An 18284-nucleotide genomic window follows, 5' to 3' on the forward strand; every position below is an offset into this window, starting at 1 on the left:
AAAAGTACAAATGGCCAATAAATACACGTGAAAATCTTCAACGCCTCTTGGGGAGGCTGCATTGATGGGTTAGAGAGCGGAGCTCATTTGCCAGAGGGCTTGCCTAGCACATCCCCCCAAGCCCTGGATTTGGTCCCAGCATTGCACAGTGACACAGGCCTGCAGTCCCACAAATAGGGAGTCAGAGGCCGAAAGGTCAGAAGTTCAAGGTCATCCTCAACCACAGTAAGTTTGAGGCCAGCTTGTGCTATAAGAAACTCTGCTTCAAACAAACACACAAACAAAACACAAACACCACCCCCACTCCAAAACCAACCAACCTAAAATAATTACATTGAGATTCTGTCCCACCCCAGTTAGAATGGCTATCATCAAGCAAACAAGGAAACAACCCAGCAGATTTTAATGGGGATGTGGGCGATCTAGAAGGCTTAGGCACATTAGTCTTTTCCAGGGTATGTGCCCCTTAGATAAAAGCCAGAGCTGCTTCTAGCATCCCTTGTTAGAACTGCATTATTCACAGGAGCCAAGAGCATTTCACACTTTCAGTAGTCTTCAAGCCCACTACTCTAGTGTTTTCAGGGAGGACACCAGCAAGCCATGACTGAAGGTCATTATGTGAAAAAACATGGCTAGCGCTCTTCCAGGGTTCAAGGACGTAGCAAAGAAGCCTAATCCTGAGAAGGCTTGATTAGAGCCTGAGATTAGAGCTGGCTAAAGAGAGAAAATAACTAAGTGCAATGTAGCATTTTGGGATGGATAGAAGGACTCTCCTGAAGAAATCCCATTGAATTTTTGTTTGCTTCCTTTGTGAATATTCGAGTTATTTTCATCATGGACATATAATACTTCTGTGTCAGTGAAAGCTCAAGAGCCTAGCAGGGAGGCTATCTTATGAAACTTTAGCAAATTGCCTAATTTCAGGGATGATTTCTACACCCAAGGAGCTCTTTGAGATTTCAGTGAATTGTTCTGCCGATAAATAGTGTTTTTATAAGAAGAGGGTAAATTGATATCTACATGGCGTTTGTAAATTCTCTACACACAAATCAATAGTGAGGGAGCAAACAATAGTGGTGGGGGCAAGCTTAGATGCTTTTCTGGTTTGTAGACCATGTCTTTTGTTGAACCACACTGGTTCCCGTAGGTTAATATTGACAGATTCTTCACACAGATAACCCTTGGAGTTTGGTTTCTGATGTTTGGAGCTCTTGTCATGGTTTTTTATTGTGTATTGGTGGAGGGTAAGGCTTGAAATAATAACCAGTCACTGTCCTCAGATCAGTAAAATTTTGTGTTGTATTTCCACTATTTTCATTGTGCACCAGGCTTCGATTCCTGCTCTTTTCCTTTCCATTTTTCCCCATTTTTAAAAATAGTTTTTTTCAGTTAGACTCTTTCTGGCTATATAAAACACAGGGCACTTTTTGTGTGCTGGAGTGGGTTCAAATTTCAGAGCAGTCATTCCTGATCTTGATATCTTGACAGCTGTCTCTCCACCACACCTTTCTCCCCATAGAGGAAGAAGTCCTTTCAGAGGACTGCATAAGGCCGAGAAGGATCCATGCTGGAAGGTGGTTGGCACAGTTTCTGACATAGACATGATCACATATGTGAATATTGACATAGAGATGACCATGGGAACACTGAGATGAGCACGTGAACACTAACAGAGATGACCACAGGAACACTTACATAGACATGACCACGGGAACACTGACAGAGATGACCACAGGAACACTGACATAGAGATGACCACGGGAACACTGACATAGACATGATCACATATGTGAATATTGACATAGAGATGACCATGGGAACACTGTGATGACCACGGGAACACTAACAGAGATGACCACAGGAACACTTACATAGACATGACCACGGGAACACTGACAGAGATGACCACAGGAACACTGACATAGAGATGACCACGGGAACATTGACATAGAGATGACCACGGGAACACTGACACTGACATAGAGATGACCGTGGGAACACTGACAGAGAGATGACCACGGGAACACTGACATAGACATGATCACATATGTGAATATTGACATAGAGATGACCATGGGAACATTGTGATGATCACGGGAACACTAACAGAGATGACCACAGGAACACTTACATAGAGATGACCACGGGAACACTGACAGAGATGACCACAGGAACACTGACATAGAGATGACCACGGGAACACTGACATAGAGATGACCACGGGAACACTGACATAGAGATGACCGTGGGAACACTGACAGAGAGATGACCGTGGGAACACTGACAGAGAGCTGACCATGGGAACACTGACAGCTGACCATGGGAACACTGACAGAGAGATGACCACGGGAACACTGACAGAGAGATGACCACGGGAACACTGACAGAGAGATGACCATGGGAACACTGACAGAGAGATGACCGTGGGAACACTGACAGAGAGATGACCATGGGAACAGTGACAGAGAGATGACCATGGGAACACTGACAGAGAGCTGACCATGGGAACACTGACAGAGAGATGACCATGAGAACACTGACAGAAAGCTGACCATGGGAACAGTGACAGAGAGATGACCGTGGGAACACTGACAGAGAGATGACCACAGGAACACTGACAGAGAGCTGACCATGGGAACACTGACAGAGAGCTGACCGTGGGAACACTGACAGAGAGATGACCGTGGGAACACTGACAGAGAGCTGACCATGGGAACACTGACAGAGAGCTGACCATGGGAATAGTGACAGAGAGCTGACCATGGGAATAGTGACAGAGAGCTGACCATGGGAACACTGACAGAGAGATGGCCATGGGAACACTGACAGAGAGATGTCTAATGGAACATCAGAAGGGGTGAACAGACATTACTTCATTTGCTGCAGTAATTTTCAGCAGATACCTAACTATCAAGTTCCCAGGTAGACCAAGTACTGTTCTACTGAACATTATTCAGCTTTGGCGAATACTTTTTTAGGAGGAGTTGTTATTCCCATTGTAATGTAGAGCACTGAGAATGCTGTTGGGGATATACCTCGACAAAAATACCTCTTCCTGTTGACAATAACCTTGAGGGAGCAGAACTCCTGTTCAACTACTAGGTGGGACCTTTGTTTGAGGTAGAAGCACAATAACCTTGAAGAAAGTAGAGGTAAGTTCCAACTCCCTGACTTTTGGTCAACATGGAAATAGTCTCACATTTTCGAGCCTCCACAGAATACACTATGAATATGGTGATACCTGTCTGGTAAACCAAGTGAGATCATTGGACCAGTGAGTTAGTGCACGCAGCAAATAGAATCACTGGCTACTTAATATCTTCCGAATGTATTTGGTGGTATGACTTGAAATGGCTCTGATAATTACTATTTCTTTTATCACATATTAAACATTCATATGCATGGTATCTTATAGAAGGAGTTCAATATTATTCTAGTTAAGTATTTCTGTGTATTTTGGATTTTAATAATTGGAGATGGTGGTCTTATTTAGTCATGCACATATGCTTATGTTATATATATGAATATGCACATATATATCTTCCAATTTGTAGTATTTTTATTATTCTGAAGCAGGATAATCACATTTAAAAACTTTTTGTATCAAGGCCAAAATAAAACACAGTTCTCCCTCAAATATTGAAATTGTCTTTTCTTAATTTCTTCTCCTCTGGTTTGTGTTTTGTTTTTCTAGAAAATATTCCGGAGAAAGATCTTCAAGGAAGACTTTATATCAACCGCGTTTTTCACATGAGTGCTGAGAGAATGTTTGAACTGCTCTTCACTAGCTCACACTTTATGCAGAGATTTACTACTTCTAGAAATATAATAGGTTGGTCTTCTGTTCTTATCTAACAATGAGTTTGGGAGGATTATCCTTAGAGGTTTGGGACTGATTTTGTGGGGAGGCATTAGATACACTTTGATTTTAAGGTATTGATTTTACTTTTTTTTAATAATTTATTTATCTTTATTTTATATGCATTGGTATTTTGCCTACATGTATATCTGTGTGAGGGTGTTGGTACCTAGGAATTGAAGTTACAGACAGTTGTAAGCTGCCATGTGGGTGCTGGGAATTGAACCCAGGTCTTCTGATAGAGCAGTCAGTGTTCTTAACTGTTTTTGTTTTTGTTGTTGTTGTTTTTGTTTTTCGAGACAGAGTTTCTCTGTAGCTTTGGAGCCTGTCCTGGAACTAGCTCTTGTAGACCAGGCTGGACTCAAACTCACGGAGATCTGCCTGCCTCTGCCTCCTGAGTGTTGGGATTAAAGGCGTGCACCACCCCCACCTGGCACTCTTAACTATTCTTAACTGCCATCTCTTCAACCCCTAAAGTGTTGGTTTTAAAACTATGATTTAAATGTTTAGTTAAATTCACATGTGAACAATATAATTGTTTAATTAGGTAAGTGCTACTTAAGGTTATATTCATACCCTTTAAAAATTGCAGTTATTCATCAATGTACCCATTCAGTGGAGTTGGACCCTATTGGAAAGGGTTCCAGTGACAACTGGATTCATGTGGAGTATACACTGAAGCAATCACTTGGTCAAACGGCCTGTAGTGTCTCTGTCCTTCCATCTAAAGTACACCCTCATCAGAATTGTGTGTGTGTACTCTGACAATTACTGGGATTATGGAAACATCATTTATGATCTCAAACATCCATCATTAATAGAGTGACAAAATTATATTATTTTTCCATTAAAGAATTCCATATACTAATGCAAATAACAGTGAACTCTGTCTTGAAATGCCTTTTTGGGGTGACTTCTGCTGCAATCCTAGCCACAAGCGGGTTTGTCTGTTCCAGGGTAGGGGTGTGGGGATTAGAAATGTTAGGTAGGGAGGAATAGAGATAAGAAAGAAACACAGAAACACAAGATAGTACCGGGAGGCCAACCCAGTGGATCCTGAATGCTGAAACTTGCCTGCATTTATTTATCATACTCTTTTATACTCCAACACAGAAGGGGGTGGGGAGAAAGTAAAAGACTGCTGTAACATGACACAAAGGACAACCAAAGTAGTTACTTGCTTCCACACTTGAGACATCAGACCATTAATTCCTGAGCAAAGCATTAGATGTTTAGGATAGTGAACACACCCTAGATCAAGTATCCTGCAGGCAATCACTCCCTAAGTCAAACCTCCATTTCAAAAGAAGGAGCAGAAGCAAGCTTGACTTCTCTGACCTTTGGTCAGGGTGGAGCAGATCTACCTCTACAGGCCCTCTTAAAGTCCAGAACACCAAGTGACCACACCCCAGGTCGGTATTTCTTGTTTTGTAGCCACACTTGTCAACAACTTTTTTTTTAAATATTTTATTTATTTATTTATTTATTTATTTATTTATTTATTTATTATGTATAGAGTGTTCTGTCTGTGTGTGTGTGCCTGCAGGCCAGAAGAGGGCACCAGACCCCATTACGGATGGTTGTGAGCCACCATGTTGGTTGCTGGGAATTGAACTCAGGACCTTTGGAAGAGCAGGCAATGCTCTTAACCACTGAGCCATCTCTCCAGCCCTGTCAACAACTTTGAAAGAGCTATAAAAAGCTCAAACTTTTTGACCTTCAGACAAGGTGGAATAGGCTCACATTTGGGTTCCCACAGAACCCCCACCTACAACTGTGAGTGGGCCTCACAGACACAGTGTTAAGCAAAAGAAACTAGATGCAAAGCGTGCATGATGTGTAATTGCTTGACCGAGACATGGAAGTCAGTGTGCTCATGGTTCCTGTGATGAGGGTTAGATGGGTAAAGCCTGGGAAGGCTGCCTTCAGATGCAGATAAGAAGTTTCCCATCTTAGTTGGAGTACTAGTGTCTCTGTGCTTCCTATGTGAAAATGATGGAGCTGTGCCCTTTGATCACAGTACCTATGATATGATGTTTTATAGTTATGTTTATAAGTTATAGCTTATGAGATAATAGTTTTATAGAGCTGATAACACTCTCAGGAGAATTTCACTGCTCGTGTGATAAAAGTTCTTCTTCATTAAATAGGTCAAATAAGTTTATAGTAAGTTTAAAAATGAATTTATATCAATTGTTCCAAATATTTTTTTAATGCTGCAAGTCAACCATATAAAATTAGAACACCATAGCAGTAGACATTTTTACAAGGTAAGCCATTTGACATGGTCAGTGAATCAATTCTATAACCTAAGGATTTTTGTTAACCATTAGGTTATTTGAATCATCCACAAAAGCACAAGTATATATTCATAGGTAAGATCAATGATAGCGAATCCAGGACCAAAAATGAATGCTCTTCTCCACAGTAGAGTAGCAAAGGGATTCTGTTGATATGGAACTTTGTGATTATATCCTGTGTTTCATGACTTTGAGAATATATTTTCTATTTTCCATTAAAAACATGGAATGTCTCGGAGGTGTATGTCATCCTCTGCCCAGTGGCTCATGTTTAACTTAACTGTATCTCTTTTGAATCCATTTTGTACTTTACTATTCACTTCTATCTGGAGGACTTGATACTTGTGAAGAGTCAGGAATGGTTCATCCCATAGTTGCTAAGCAATGGTTGTTGCTGGGATGCTGTCCTCTTTATGTCCAGGAAGCACCGCTGGTCAGTAGAGACGGTATGGAGCGGAGTTTGCTTCTTGAAGCACAACTGCATTTGTTGTCTAGTGCCCATCTGGCTTCATCATGGATGACTATGTCCACTCTCTGGTGTCATGAATAGCTTTGGGATCAAAGGCTTCCAGCTTCCTCAAAGTCTGGCAGTTATAGGCACACTACAGGGTAGTCCTGGAATGAGTCAAGAGGCTTTTCTCCAAAGGATAATTTGCTTGTCACTAAAATCCATAGTTATTCTTAGAACTTTCTACCTGGTAATTAAAGTTGTCTTTCTTTCTTTTTCTTCTAGTTTTTCACAATGTGCATGCATACGTGTGCGTGCTAGTGCCTCTGTGTGTGTGTGTGTGTGTGTGAGAGAGAGAGAGAGAGAGAGAGAGAGAGAGAGAGAGAGAGAGAGAGAGAGTTTTCTTTTTCTACCACGGGGGTTCAGAAAATCAAACTTGGATTAGCAGGGTTGATGCCAAGTACCTTTACCTGTTATAATGGTTTGAATGAGAAATGCCCCCCACTGGCATTTGAATACCAGGTCTCCAGTTGGTGGTGCTGTTTGCAGAGGCTGTAGAATTTTAGGTGGTATAGTCTTCTTGGTGGAGGAAGTATGTTATTGGGGGCTTTGGGTCATGGTATTTTATCATGGCGAAAAAATAAAATATCTCCTGAGCCATTTCACCAGCCCCATAGATCTAATTTATTTTAATAAGAAACTTTTAAATTGGCAGTCTCTTTGATTTCTATTTACAGTTGCATAGCATCATTCTAATTAAAAAGTCAATTTATAATATTTTTCATTTAGATAAATGTAAACCTTCAGAGAAGCTGCATGACTGGTATAATAACATCCATATTTACCTTACCTGGGCTCAGATTTTAAAGTTGTTGGGAAACACACATGATATGAAGCTTGCTGTTTCTCAACACACAGTTCAGAGGCGTTCCGTACATTCATTGTGTGACCATCACCAATTCAGCTCCAGACTTTTGTTGTTAACCCAAATAGAAACTCTGAACCTATAAACAACAGCTCTCCATTTGTCCCTCCCTAGTCCCTAAGGAACCCCATTCCATCTTTTATAGTTATGAATTTAACTACTCAGGCTACTTCATATAAATGAAAGTCTCTAACATTTGCCTTTTACTGAGAAGTTTTACACATAACATTATGTCTTCAAATCCATCCATCCATAAGGGACATGTAGCAGAATCCCACCTCTTTTAAAGGCAGAATTATATCCATGTATGCATATATAATACCATATTCTGTGTGTGCATTCATCCATTAGTGACACTCTGTGTTTATAACTGTTAGCTACTCTGAAAGAAACACTGCTCTGGCCAGTAATATGCAGATACCTCCTTGAGTCCTCACTTTGAACTCTGTTCTCTGTATATTAGTTGTCTAGAGGCAGTTTGTTACATCCAAGGGTAACTTTATTATTTTTTTGAGGCTCAGCCATTCTGCATTTTATAACTGTACCGTTTTACAGTCCTACTAGCAGTGCATAGAGACTGCTATGCCACAGAGCCATCAACACTCCTTACTTCTAGTATTACATAATAGCCACCCTGTTGGGTGTGAAGTTTCACCCATTTAAATTGTTTGTGTTTATCAAAAACAAATGATTCTTAAAGTATTCAGCAATTTCTGTCTTTTTCATTTTTACATTAGCTCCATAAAAATGACACAATGTATCTATCCTTTTGTCTGTTGTTCTTTTCTTATAATTTCATTCCCTTTTTTTCAAGATTTATTTATTCATTTATTTATTATGTATACAGTGTTCTGTCTGCATGTTTGACTGCACACCAGAAGGGGGCAACAGATCTCATCATAGGTGGTTGTGAGCCACCATGTGGTTGTTGGGAATTGAGCTCAGGACCTCTGGAAGAACTGTCAGTGTTCTTAATCTCTGAGCCATCTATCCAGCCCAAAATTTCATTCTTGATGTTTTATCTGATAAAGAACTTTACTTTAGTATTGAGGACTGTCTTTTCCAATATGATGCTTATCAGAGGATATTCTGGCAAATAATGATTCAGTAGGCGTTGTTGGTAGCATGCTAAAGATCCAAGTGTAACAAGCATGGGAAAATAGATCTTGATGGTTGCTTTATTTCAATAGTATGGACTTTCAATAACAGGATTCAATGATCACTGCTGATCCTATTTCTGATTAGCAGTAGATTATTTGTGTTTTCTTGGAGTAGGCTTATATATGACCAGATAATCTGAAAAAGTTCTTTAAAATTAAGTATACATTTTTAAGAAGAAATGGCTTCTATTTAATTATTGATTTTATTTAGCTATACATTTTTCTCTGCTCCCCTCCCCTTTCAACTCTCCCCCATGGTCCCCATGCTCCCAATTTACTCAGGAGATCTTGTCTTTTTCTACTTCCCATGTAGATTAGATTTATGTATTTCTCTCTTAGTGTCCTCATTGTTGTCTAGGTTCTCTGGGATTGTGAATTGTTGGCTAGTTTTCTTTGCTTTAGTGTATATATGTTTTTGAATGAATGATGCCTAAATGTTGACAGAGGTTTCTGTCCTGCCCAGTCCCAAGCCATTCAGTCCCAAAGAAACACACAGAGGTCTACATTATTTAAAACTGGTTGGCCTATTAGCTCAGGCTTTTTATTAACTAATTCTTACATCTTAAATTAGCCCATAATTCTTGTCTGTGTTAGCCATGTGGCTTGGTACCTTTTATCAGCGAGGCATTCTCATTTTGTTTCCTCTGTGTCTGTGTGACAACTGCAGACTGAGCCTTTCCTCTTCCCAGAATTCTCCTGTTCTGGTTGACCCATCTATACTTTCTGCCTGGCTACTGGCCAATCAGTGTTTTATTAAAATAACACACTGACAAATCTTTACAAAGTACAAGACCATTGTCCCACAGCACCTAAGCCTGTTATATTTATAGCATGTCGTGAATGGTCAACTCTTGGGTGTGTGATGCTTCCTTTTCTAATGTGGTTGTAAAACTTGGACAGATTCTGCTTGTAAACATTTATATAATTCTCCAACTGCACCCTGGGTTCATCTTAAAGTCTCTCTGTTTGCTCTGATTAGATGTGGTATCTACACCCTGGACAGTTGAGTCTGGAGGCGATCAGCTGAGAACCATGACCTACACTATAGTCCTCAGTAATCCACTTACGGGGAAATACACTGCTGCCACAGAGAAGCAGGTGAGTGACTCTCTCAGGGTTCTGGAGGGGTCATGCCTGCAGCAGGAGAGATGTGGCCTGTCACAGGCAACAGTTTATGAGACAATTTCACCCAAAACCTGGCAGGGATGATGAACTGTCACAGGTTAGAAAGGGCTTCAAAGCCTAGAAAGCACACCCTCCCACCCCTGGTCAAATAGACCACCTGCCTAGAACTTGCTGTGTCAGCCAGGCTTGCCATGAATTTACAGAGATCCACCTGCTTCTGCCTCCCAAGGGCTGGGATTAAAGGCGTGTGCCACCACCGCTTGACCATAATAGAAAATTTTAAAACAAACACTTCTAAAATCTAATTTATAGGATCATGTCAGGGAGGAAGCCAAAGAGCTAGGTAACTGCAGTGACGCACAGGAAAACAAGGGTTTTAAAAACTAAGTACAAGCCCATAGTCTTCTTCAGGACTAGTGCGGTACTGGCCCAGAGCAGAGCATGTTTGGCCAGTCTGAGCAGCAGGCTTGTGATATGAAGTGCATGAACTCCTGAAGGTGGGGTGCTGCTGCAGTTTTCTCCATTGGGGCAAAGAGAATGTGACTTCCTGTCTTACACACCATTTTAAGAGATTGTCACAGATATGAAGAGATCAGTCTTTCGGCATAGGAGAATCTTCCATAAGTTTAGCAGTCAGTCTTTCCTCCTTCAAGGACAGGTGGAAGGCTGTTAAAATGAGAAAGGTTCACCTGACAGCTCCCCATGTCCTGTTCAGGGAAAGTGATGTTTGGTCTAGTTGCATCATTTATCCCCCCCATCCCCCCCCCCCCCCCGTTGACATTTGGTTCTGTTAAACTTCAGAGAATGTGGGAGTTGTGGCCCTTGCATTATTCAATTGAATTTGAATTGTCAATTTAATTTTAACTTAAAATACATTATAGCCAATAAAGACAGGAAGACTCTGCCACTTATTTCTCATTCAGTCCTAGCTTGTCATTAAGAACTTCAGTATATTTGTTCTAAATAGCTGAGAACATAAAAATATTGAAAATAGGCATTTGCATCTTATTTTGGCAGACACTGTATAAGGAAAGCCGGGAAGCACAATTTTATTTAGTAGATTCAGAAGTCCTGACACATGACGTTCCCTACCACGACTACTTCTATACGCTGAATAGATACTGTATCGTCCGATCTGCAAAGCAGAGATGCAGGCTGAGGTGAGCAATCGCAAGTGTATGTTTTAAAGTAGTCCACAGTATGCTGCATAACATTAGCCTTGAATTCTTAGTCAAGCACAACAAAACTTTACTTCTTGCCTAATTTACATGTCCAGCAGTGATCAGAAGTGTAGAAGTCCTCACTAAGACTGAAACTGATAAAAGCTTTGAGATTCTGGGGCTGCACAGTCTAGAACAAGAGTTCTTCAGTTGCCACAGGAAGAAAAAGCCATAGAACTGGCCACAACAAGTCACATGACCAAGTCTAAGGGTCACAGGGGCCAGGAGTTCCACGGGAAGGTGTGGTGAGCAGTAAGGGACTCAGCTGCAGTGGGCAGTAAAGAATGCTGCGGCCTTGAAGAGCGGTGGCCGTCACAGGCTTTGCTCGGAGTTAAGGAATAGAACTACTTTCAGCTAGTGTGTGATCAAGAGATCTGATGACCCCTCCCAGGCATTTAGAAATTTATTTAATTCTCTCTCCCTCCCTGTTTCCCTCTCTCCTTCTCTCTCCCTCTCTCCTCTCCCTCTCTCTCTCCCCCTCTCTCCTTCCTTCCTTCCTTCCTTCCTTCCTTCCTTCCTTCCTTCCTTCCTTTTTGTATTTCAAGGCAGAGTTTCTCTGTGTAGCCCTGGCTGTCCTGGAACTTGCTCAATAGACTTGGCTGGTCTCAAACTCATAGAGATCCACCTGCCTCTTCCTCTCAAGTGCTGGGATTAAAGGCATATGCCATTACTGCCGACTTAATTTCTTAGCATTTATTGAAGCTTTCATTGCTATTTTGGTGAGGGTAGAATATTATAATTTGATGAGGTTAGTAGCATCTCACAATGGTTTTAAAAGAAGAACAAATTTTTATTTTATAATAGTAATGACATTTCATTCTTTTGGCTTTCCACAGAATGTAACCTTACGTTTTGTTGCAGTGGGATAGCTAAAGTAGTCTATGGCCATACTCCCCTGAACTCACCTGGTCTCTTCTGCTGGCTAAAGTCTGTCTCTTCTCATCCTATTAGAGTTTCCACAGACGTGAAATACAGGAAACAACCATGGGGCATTATCAAGTCTTTAATTGAGAAGAATTCCTGGAGTTCGCTGGAGAGCTACTTCAAACAGCTCGGTCTGTAAAGTTTTGCTCCATCTGTTTGTGTCCAGGTCGCGTGTTTAGGACACGGAGGGTCCAGGTGACAAGGCTGGAATGATGCTCACGGAAGTGGCTTCCGCTCCTCACTTGCTCTGTCAATTGTGCGGTTTTAAAATCTCAGTTATTATTGCTAACGATGCTTATTTAATGCTTGTTTTATGCCCGCCACAGAATTAAAATGTACATCACAGTGTGAGCATTTCATACTCACAGAAGCCCTGTGAGGTGTAGCTATGATTGGTGTTTCCCATTTGACTACAGAGGAAATCAAAGTAGGGTTAAGTGACTTCTTCAAGATCACACACTGCTTGCCTTTGCAAGGAGGCAGGAGGCTGACCACAGTTTGGGATTACAAAATTGGTTATGGAGTCACTCACCCTCTCTCACGTCTGCAGAGCCCCAGGCCCACACCCGCCTTCTTGGCCGCAGCTTTCCTGGGCTTATGTAGGCCCACTTGGCAATGGCACTCTGTTCCTATGGATTTGGTGGAGGGGGTACTGGTAGATGATGTGAGAAGCAATGCGCTGTTGTTCTGGGATATTCTTAATAAATCCATGAGGGAACACCACACATATGTGAACATAATTAATTTTACTGAAGGAAAAGCTGAGGCCAATCAGCTTGAGCGACTTAGGCTGCATGGTTTATTTTGTTGGTCATTTGTCCTCCAGCTCTTTTCCCTTTGACTGTTTCATTATTAAACTTCTCATCAGCAACAGAGAAAATGAAGCTTAAACATGAGCTTGGCTATTGGATAATGAGATTTGGATGAAAAACTGAGAAAGGAAAGGGTTGAAATAAATGACAAAAAAAAATGGGATTTTTAGGTTGTTTGAAGATCCCCTTGCCAGAATGTTCCTTTGCAAACCTTAGAACGTCTACATGTTTCTCTTCGCTTTAGGGTTAGGAAACACTGGGCTCTATTTTGGAATGCTTTCTAATGACCTCATGGAAGTATGTGGAGCTGTTGTTTCCATAACTGAAGCCATTATGTTAATATTTAATATAGCACTAGTGAGTTTCCACTGATGATCCCATCATTTATTGATAAACATTCTTCCTAGAATAATGAAGCCTCATTATAGGGTCATTGTAGTCTCCAAAGCTTTTAATTAAGAATAAAGTTTGAATCTAGTCTGTAAAACCTAACATATGATTAGAAAAGATTATCAAGGCTCAAACAAGCAAACCTGTGCATGCACCCATGCATGGACACACACACACACACACACACACACACACACACACACAGCCTAGGTCTTACAGCTGAGAAGGCTTCCTCCTTATCCTATTGTTTTAAAATTTTCACCTTAGAATCAGATTTATTAATGGAAGAGTCTGTGTTAAATCAATCCATCGAAGACCCTGGAAAACTCAGTAGCCTACGACGGAGAAGGCGGACCTTGAATCGAACAGCAGAAACAGTTCCTAAGCTGCCCTCCCAGCGTTCTTCTATAGATGTGGGCTTCGAGGTCAAAGGGGATGTTACAGGTAAAAGATTTTAGCCTCAGGATGCACGAGGTGTCTCTTGTTCACGAAGAATGTCATTTAAGGAAGTCTACCTTGCTCTCCTTTTGGATAATATTTAATATACTCTGAGTTTCTTAGTGACGGCTATGTAGAAGCCTAAAGGAAGAGTTGGGACATGGCAGGCATGTGGCCAGTAGAGTATTTTGTTTGGTCCACAGAGCATTTAAAAGTTTCAGGCTGACTGTACTGGTCCATGCCTTTAGTTCCAGCACTCAGACGGAGGCAGGCAGATCTCGGTGAGTTTGAGGCCAGCTGGTCTACCTCGTGAGTTCCAGGACAGCCAGAATTACATACTGAAATGCTGCCTCAAAAAGGAAGGAAAAAAAAAAGGATATTTAAATAAAATCTCAAGTCTGATGGCACTGTACCAGATCCCTTCATAACAGTAGTTGGTTGGGGCTGCTTAGAGCTGTCCCTTCAGCTGTCTGTGCTGTCCAGCTGGCTACTGTCACCAATGAGTCACTAAATCCAAGCTCTGGGCAGCTTACTTATTTCCTGCTTAACGTGTACAGATACCTGATGTTTAGCTCTGAGTGTACTGTCGGGGCTAGCCTAGGCAAACTGCAGAGGTGGAACGTGATTTTCGTTTTCGCAGACTTTTCCCTATACTTTATTCCCTCCACAGCCCTGAAGCTGTCAGCCCCTCTGTCCCCTTACATTACCATGAAGCTGTCAGCCCCTCTGTCCCCTACATTACCATGAAGCTGTCAGCCCCTCTGTCCCCTACATTACCATGAAGCTGTCTGCCCCTCTGTCCCCTACATTACCATGTCCCCATTAGACTTTTAAGTTTGTGTAACTGTGTCCAATCACTGATTAACATCAATAGCTTTTTAATTTTGAAACATAAGTTTTTGGGTCACAGTGATTGGTCACTTTTTTTTAAAGGAGAATAGCGTTATATTAGATAAGCTCAATGTTCTTAGCATTACATCATGTGCTATGTATTATTTAATTTCATAGTAAATTAATTTGTAACATGTTTCAAATTTGAAGAACTGCCATGGCTTATCTCCTTTTAGGTTTGTTTCACATTTTACCCAGGGTATCATGAGTCTAAAAAATAAAAAGTGCAGAGACTTCACCCTAAATCATTTTGTCTTTACAAATGACATATTTTTTTCAGGTTGATTTTGGATGATTATTAACTTTCAGCAGTGTTCACAGTTCTCACTCCCACTTTCGCCTACAGGAAAGAGAAAGACCGTGGACAGCTGCGACACTGCTCTGATTGTGGTGATGAGTATTTTGTGAGTATTCATTGTACTTACTTGTTTTTTAAAATTTTTTATTATATATACAGTGTTCTGCCTGCATGCATGTCTGCAGGTCAGAAGAGGGCACCAGATCTCATTACAGATGGTTGTGAGCCACCATATGGTTGCTGGGAATTGATCTCTGGAAGAGCAGCCAGTGCTCTTACCTCTAGCCATCTCTCCAGCCCCGCTCTCTCTCTCTCTCTCTCTCTCTCTCTCTCTCTCTCTCTCTTTCTTTTTTTTTCTTTTTTAGGATTTATTCTTATTTCGTGTCTATTAGTACTTTTCCTCTGTGTCTGTGTGTGCAGTGCCTTTGGAGGGCAGAAGAGGGCATGGGTCCCTTGGAACTGGAGCTACAGCCGGTTGTGAGCTGTTCTGTGGGTGCTGGGAACGAAACCCTGGTGCTCGACAGAGCAGTCAGTGTCCTTAACCACTGTGTCATCTCAACAGCTCCTGCATTTGTTGTGTTTTGCTGGGTAGAAATGGTCACTATTGACTGTTGCTGACTCATAGAAACAGTCTGACAGGTTTGGGTGTGATAGCTTTTGATGTATGATTTTTCAGAATTGTAAAATTTAAGGGAATATAAAATATACACTAAGCATTTTTAAGAAAAACATTTTGACTCATTTCTATGGACTCTGTGGGGTTTTATGGGAAGTTCCATAAATTTAAAGAAAATACATGTTGGTCATATTCACATAAAATCCTTCTACTTTGCTTAACTAGGTCAGTGGTTCCCATGTTTATGTGAATAGGGATTAGTTAAGAGTGGGATAAAATGCAGATTTTCAGCCCTGATTTCAAAGGCCGATTCAGTAGACTTTGAATAGTGACCAAGAGTTTTTAATACATTTAACAATTTTTTAAAGTTTATGTTTATGTGTATGGGTATTTGCCTGCGTGTCCTTCTGTGCATCACGTGCATGCCTGGTAACTAAGGAGGCCAGAAGAGGGTGCTGGATCCCCTGGGCCTGGAGTTACAGAGAATTGTGAGCAGCCATGTGGGTGCTGGACACCAAACCCCTGGAAGAGCAGCTGGTGATGAACCTTAAAGCACACACCCTACATATGAATGATCTAAGCATCACAGCATGAAAAACATTATTAGGCAATTAGTCAGAACTTTGGGGTACACTATAGGAACCTACCCATGAAGTCACACCTAAGAACTCTAATTGTACATGGCTGCATGGGGACCTTGGGGGAGTCCCCTTGATGGTATAAATGGTTCTGACCAGTGACAGACTGGGTGATAATTTTGGAATGAGGCTCTTAGCTGTTTTCCTTACTACAGATCTCAGAACAAGCAGGAAATACTTTGTTATCCTCATTAGTGTGTTTTTTGTTACTATGAAGTCTAGGCTACCCTTGAACTATCTCGTGATCCTCCTGCCTCAGCCTCCTTTATGCTGGGATACCCTGCATACACCACTGCTCTCAGATTTCCCTTTGAGTTTTAGGAAAGGTTTTCAGATTCTAATTAAATCAGTTTAGTTTTGAATGACAAATACCATTATATTACTTTGTAGAAAAATGCATTTATATTCAAATCTGGAAATATGTATGTATGTGTGTGTCCACATACATCACTTCAGTGCCATGATAATTTCACAGATTTGATTCTCCTGTTACTTTTAGTTTTTCACACACCATATGTATCTATATACTTTTTAATTTTCTGTGCTCTCTGGAATCAAACCCAGGGTTCTGTTCATGCTACATAAGTACTCTACCACTGAGCTATACCCTCAGACCCAATATGTCCAATGTGAGGTACATAAATCTTTTAACAAAACAAAATAAGTGAAGACATATGATACTACTTGCCAGTTTATATACATATGTAATGAGGTCTATATTAATTTGAAAGTCTGCTGTTAAAAACACAACATTACATTTGCATGTAAAAATTTTATATTTATCATTATTAATATATATTAGGGTTTATCTGGTACTTCCTTTATTCAAGATTAACAAGAAGAAAGTCTTGCTGAATATATAGATACATATATACTTGCTGAATATGCAAATATATATTCAGCACACACGCATATATGTATATATACATATATATGCACATTTTTGCTTCTACTGGGAATAAAAGATAACATTGTGATGTCCCTAAAATCAGCAGCATATTGATCTTCATTTCACTTCTAAAATGCAGTATTATGGGTGTGTAATTGCTTAAGCCAACATAACACAAAAATAGACGCTGAAAGCTTACCTGGTAGATTCTAAACCCGTAGCTGCGCAGCACTGGCTGGGTTCCAGCAGAGAAGAGAGGCCGGGGGTCAGAGGCGACCTGTGAGCTGAGATTCTTGAAGGGCTGTTCTCACCACTCTAGTCGGTTCCATCGCTATCCCATTACATAGCCATGGAATACTTGAAGATAATTATTTTATAGAACGAAATGGGGACGATTTAAATAACTAGAAAATCACCTAGATCATATAGAGTTGGGAGCTTTGGCATATATATTGTTTATTTTCTTCATTTGGGGAGGTGGAGGAGGAGGCGGGGTCTGGCTTTGTAGCCCAGGTTGTCTGTGGTCTTGAATCACAGTAGATCCTCCTGCCTCTACCACCTGGGTGCCCGGCCGCCTCTGCAGCCTGCAGTGCAGCTCAGTGCGGGTTAACGAGCTGTCATTGGTTCTGCTCAGTTTGCTGTTGCTAGTTCTGCTGAACGTGACGCTGTTTCTGAAGTTGTCAAAGATAGAACATGCCGCTCAGTCCTTCTACCGGCTTCACCTCCACGAAGAGAGATCTTTAAAGTAAGTTCCCCTCCCCAGCCCTGCCTGTTGTTGCCACCTGTTTCTTTGTCACTGGAAATTTAATTTTAGGAATTCTGGTCTGCTATATCTTATAGTCACACGTGCTTAGTTTTATTTTACTTTTTATTTTATTTTTTTGTGGTGGTGGCAGCTTTGATGTGCTTTGTTTGCAATCCATGGGACACAATAATTTCTATAAATAAGGTCAGCAGCTATTTTCACCATTTTTAGAATTTTTTTTCTCTTCCAGTTTAGTCGCTGATAGGTTCTCAAGAACAGAAAATATTCAAAAGAACAAAGATCAGGCTCACCGTTTAAAAGGAGTGCTCCAAGATTCCATAGTGATGTTGGAACAGGTAGGCCAGTCCTCAGGGGTGTGAATGGGCAGGTCCTCAGCTGGGCTGTCTTTAGATGGACCTTCTCTATGGTTGCTTAGTAACTCTCCCCTGCCTCCTCATCATTCTCACTTCTCTCTCATGCTTTCCTCTCGGTGGATGACCATGCCTTGTAAAGAAGGGAAACTTTCCTTCTTTCTCAATAACCCCATCTATAAATCGTGCTGTGCTGAACCCCTGTGCTCTTCGTGGCTAGGTCTAGGAACATCTT

At 41.1% G+C, this 18284-nt stretch overlaps 1 protein-coding gene across 4 annotated transcripts in view; it reads left to right on the forward strand.

The window, feature by feature from the left end:
* The window catches only part of Gramd1c (GRAM domain containing 1C), an 80034-nt gene that overhangs the window by 58975 nt on the left and 2775 nt on the right, over positions 1–18284 (forward strand). For all 4 annotated transcript variants that reach the window (XM_041673403.1, XM_041673404.1, XM_041673406.1 and 1 more), the window contains 8 exons: positions 3695–3832; positions 9672–9790; positions 10835–10977; positions 11989–12092; positions 13431–13607; positions 14839–14896; positions 17568–17678; positions 17929–18034. In XM_041673403.1, coding sequence (XP_041529337.1) covers positions 3695–3832; positions 9672–9790; positions 10835–10977; positions 11989–12092; positions 13431–13607; positions 14839–14896; positions 17568–17678; positions 17929–18034 — 956 coding nt within the window. The remainder of the gene's footprint in view (positions 1–3694; positions 3833–9671; positions 9791–10834; positions 10978–11988; positions 12093–13430; positions 13608–14838; positions 14897–17567; positions 17679–17928; positions 18035–18284) is intronic.

This window comes from Microtus oregoni, unplaced genomic scaffold, assembly GCF_018167655.1.
Source record: "Microtus oregoni isolate MIOR12 unplaced genomic scaffold, Mior012 000023F_ref0000262, whole genome shotgun sequence".
NCBI classification, from domain to species: domain Eukaryota; kingdom Metazoa; phylum Chordata; class Mammalia; order Rodentia; family Cricetidae; genus Microtus; species Microtus oregoni.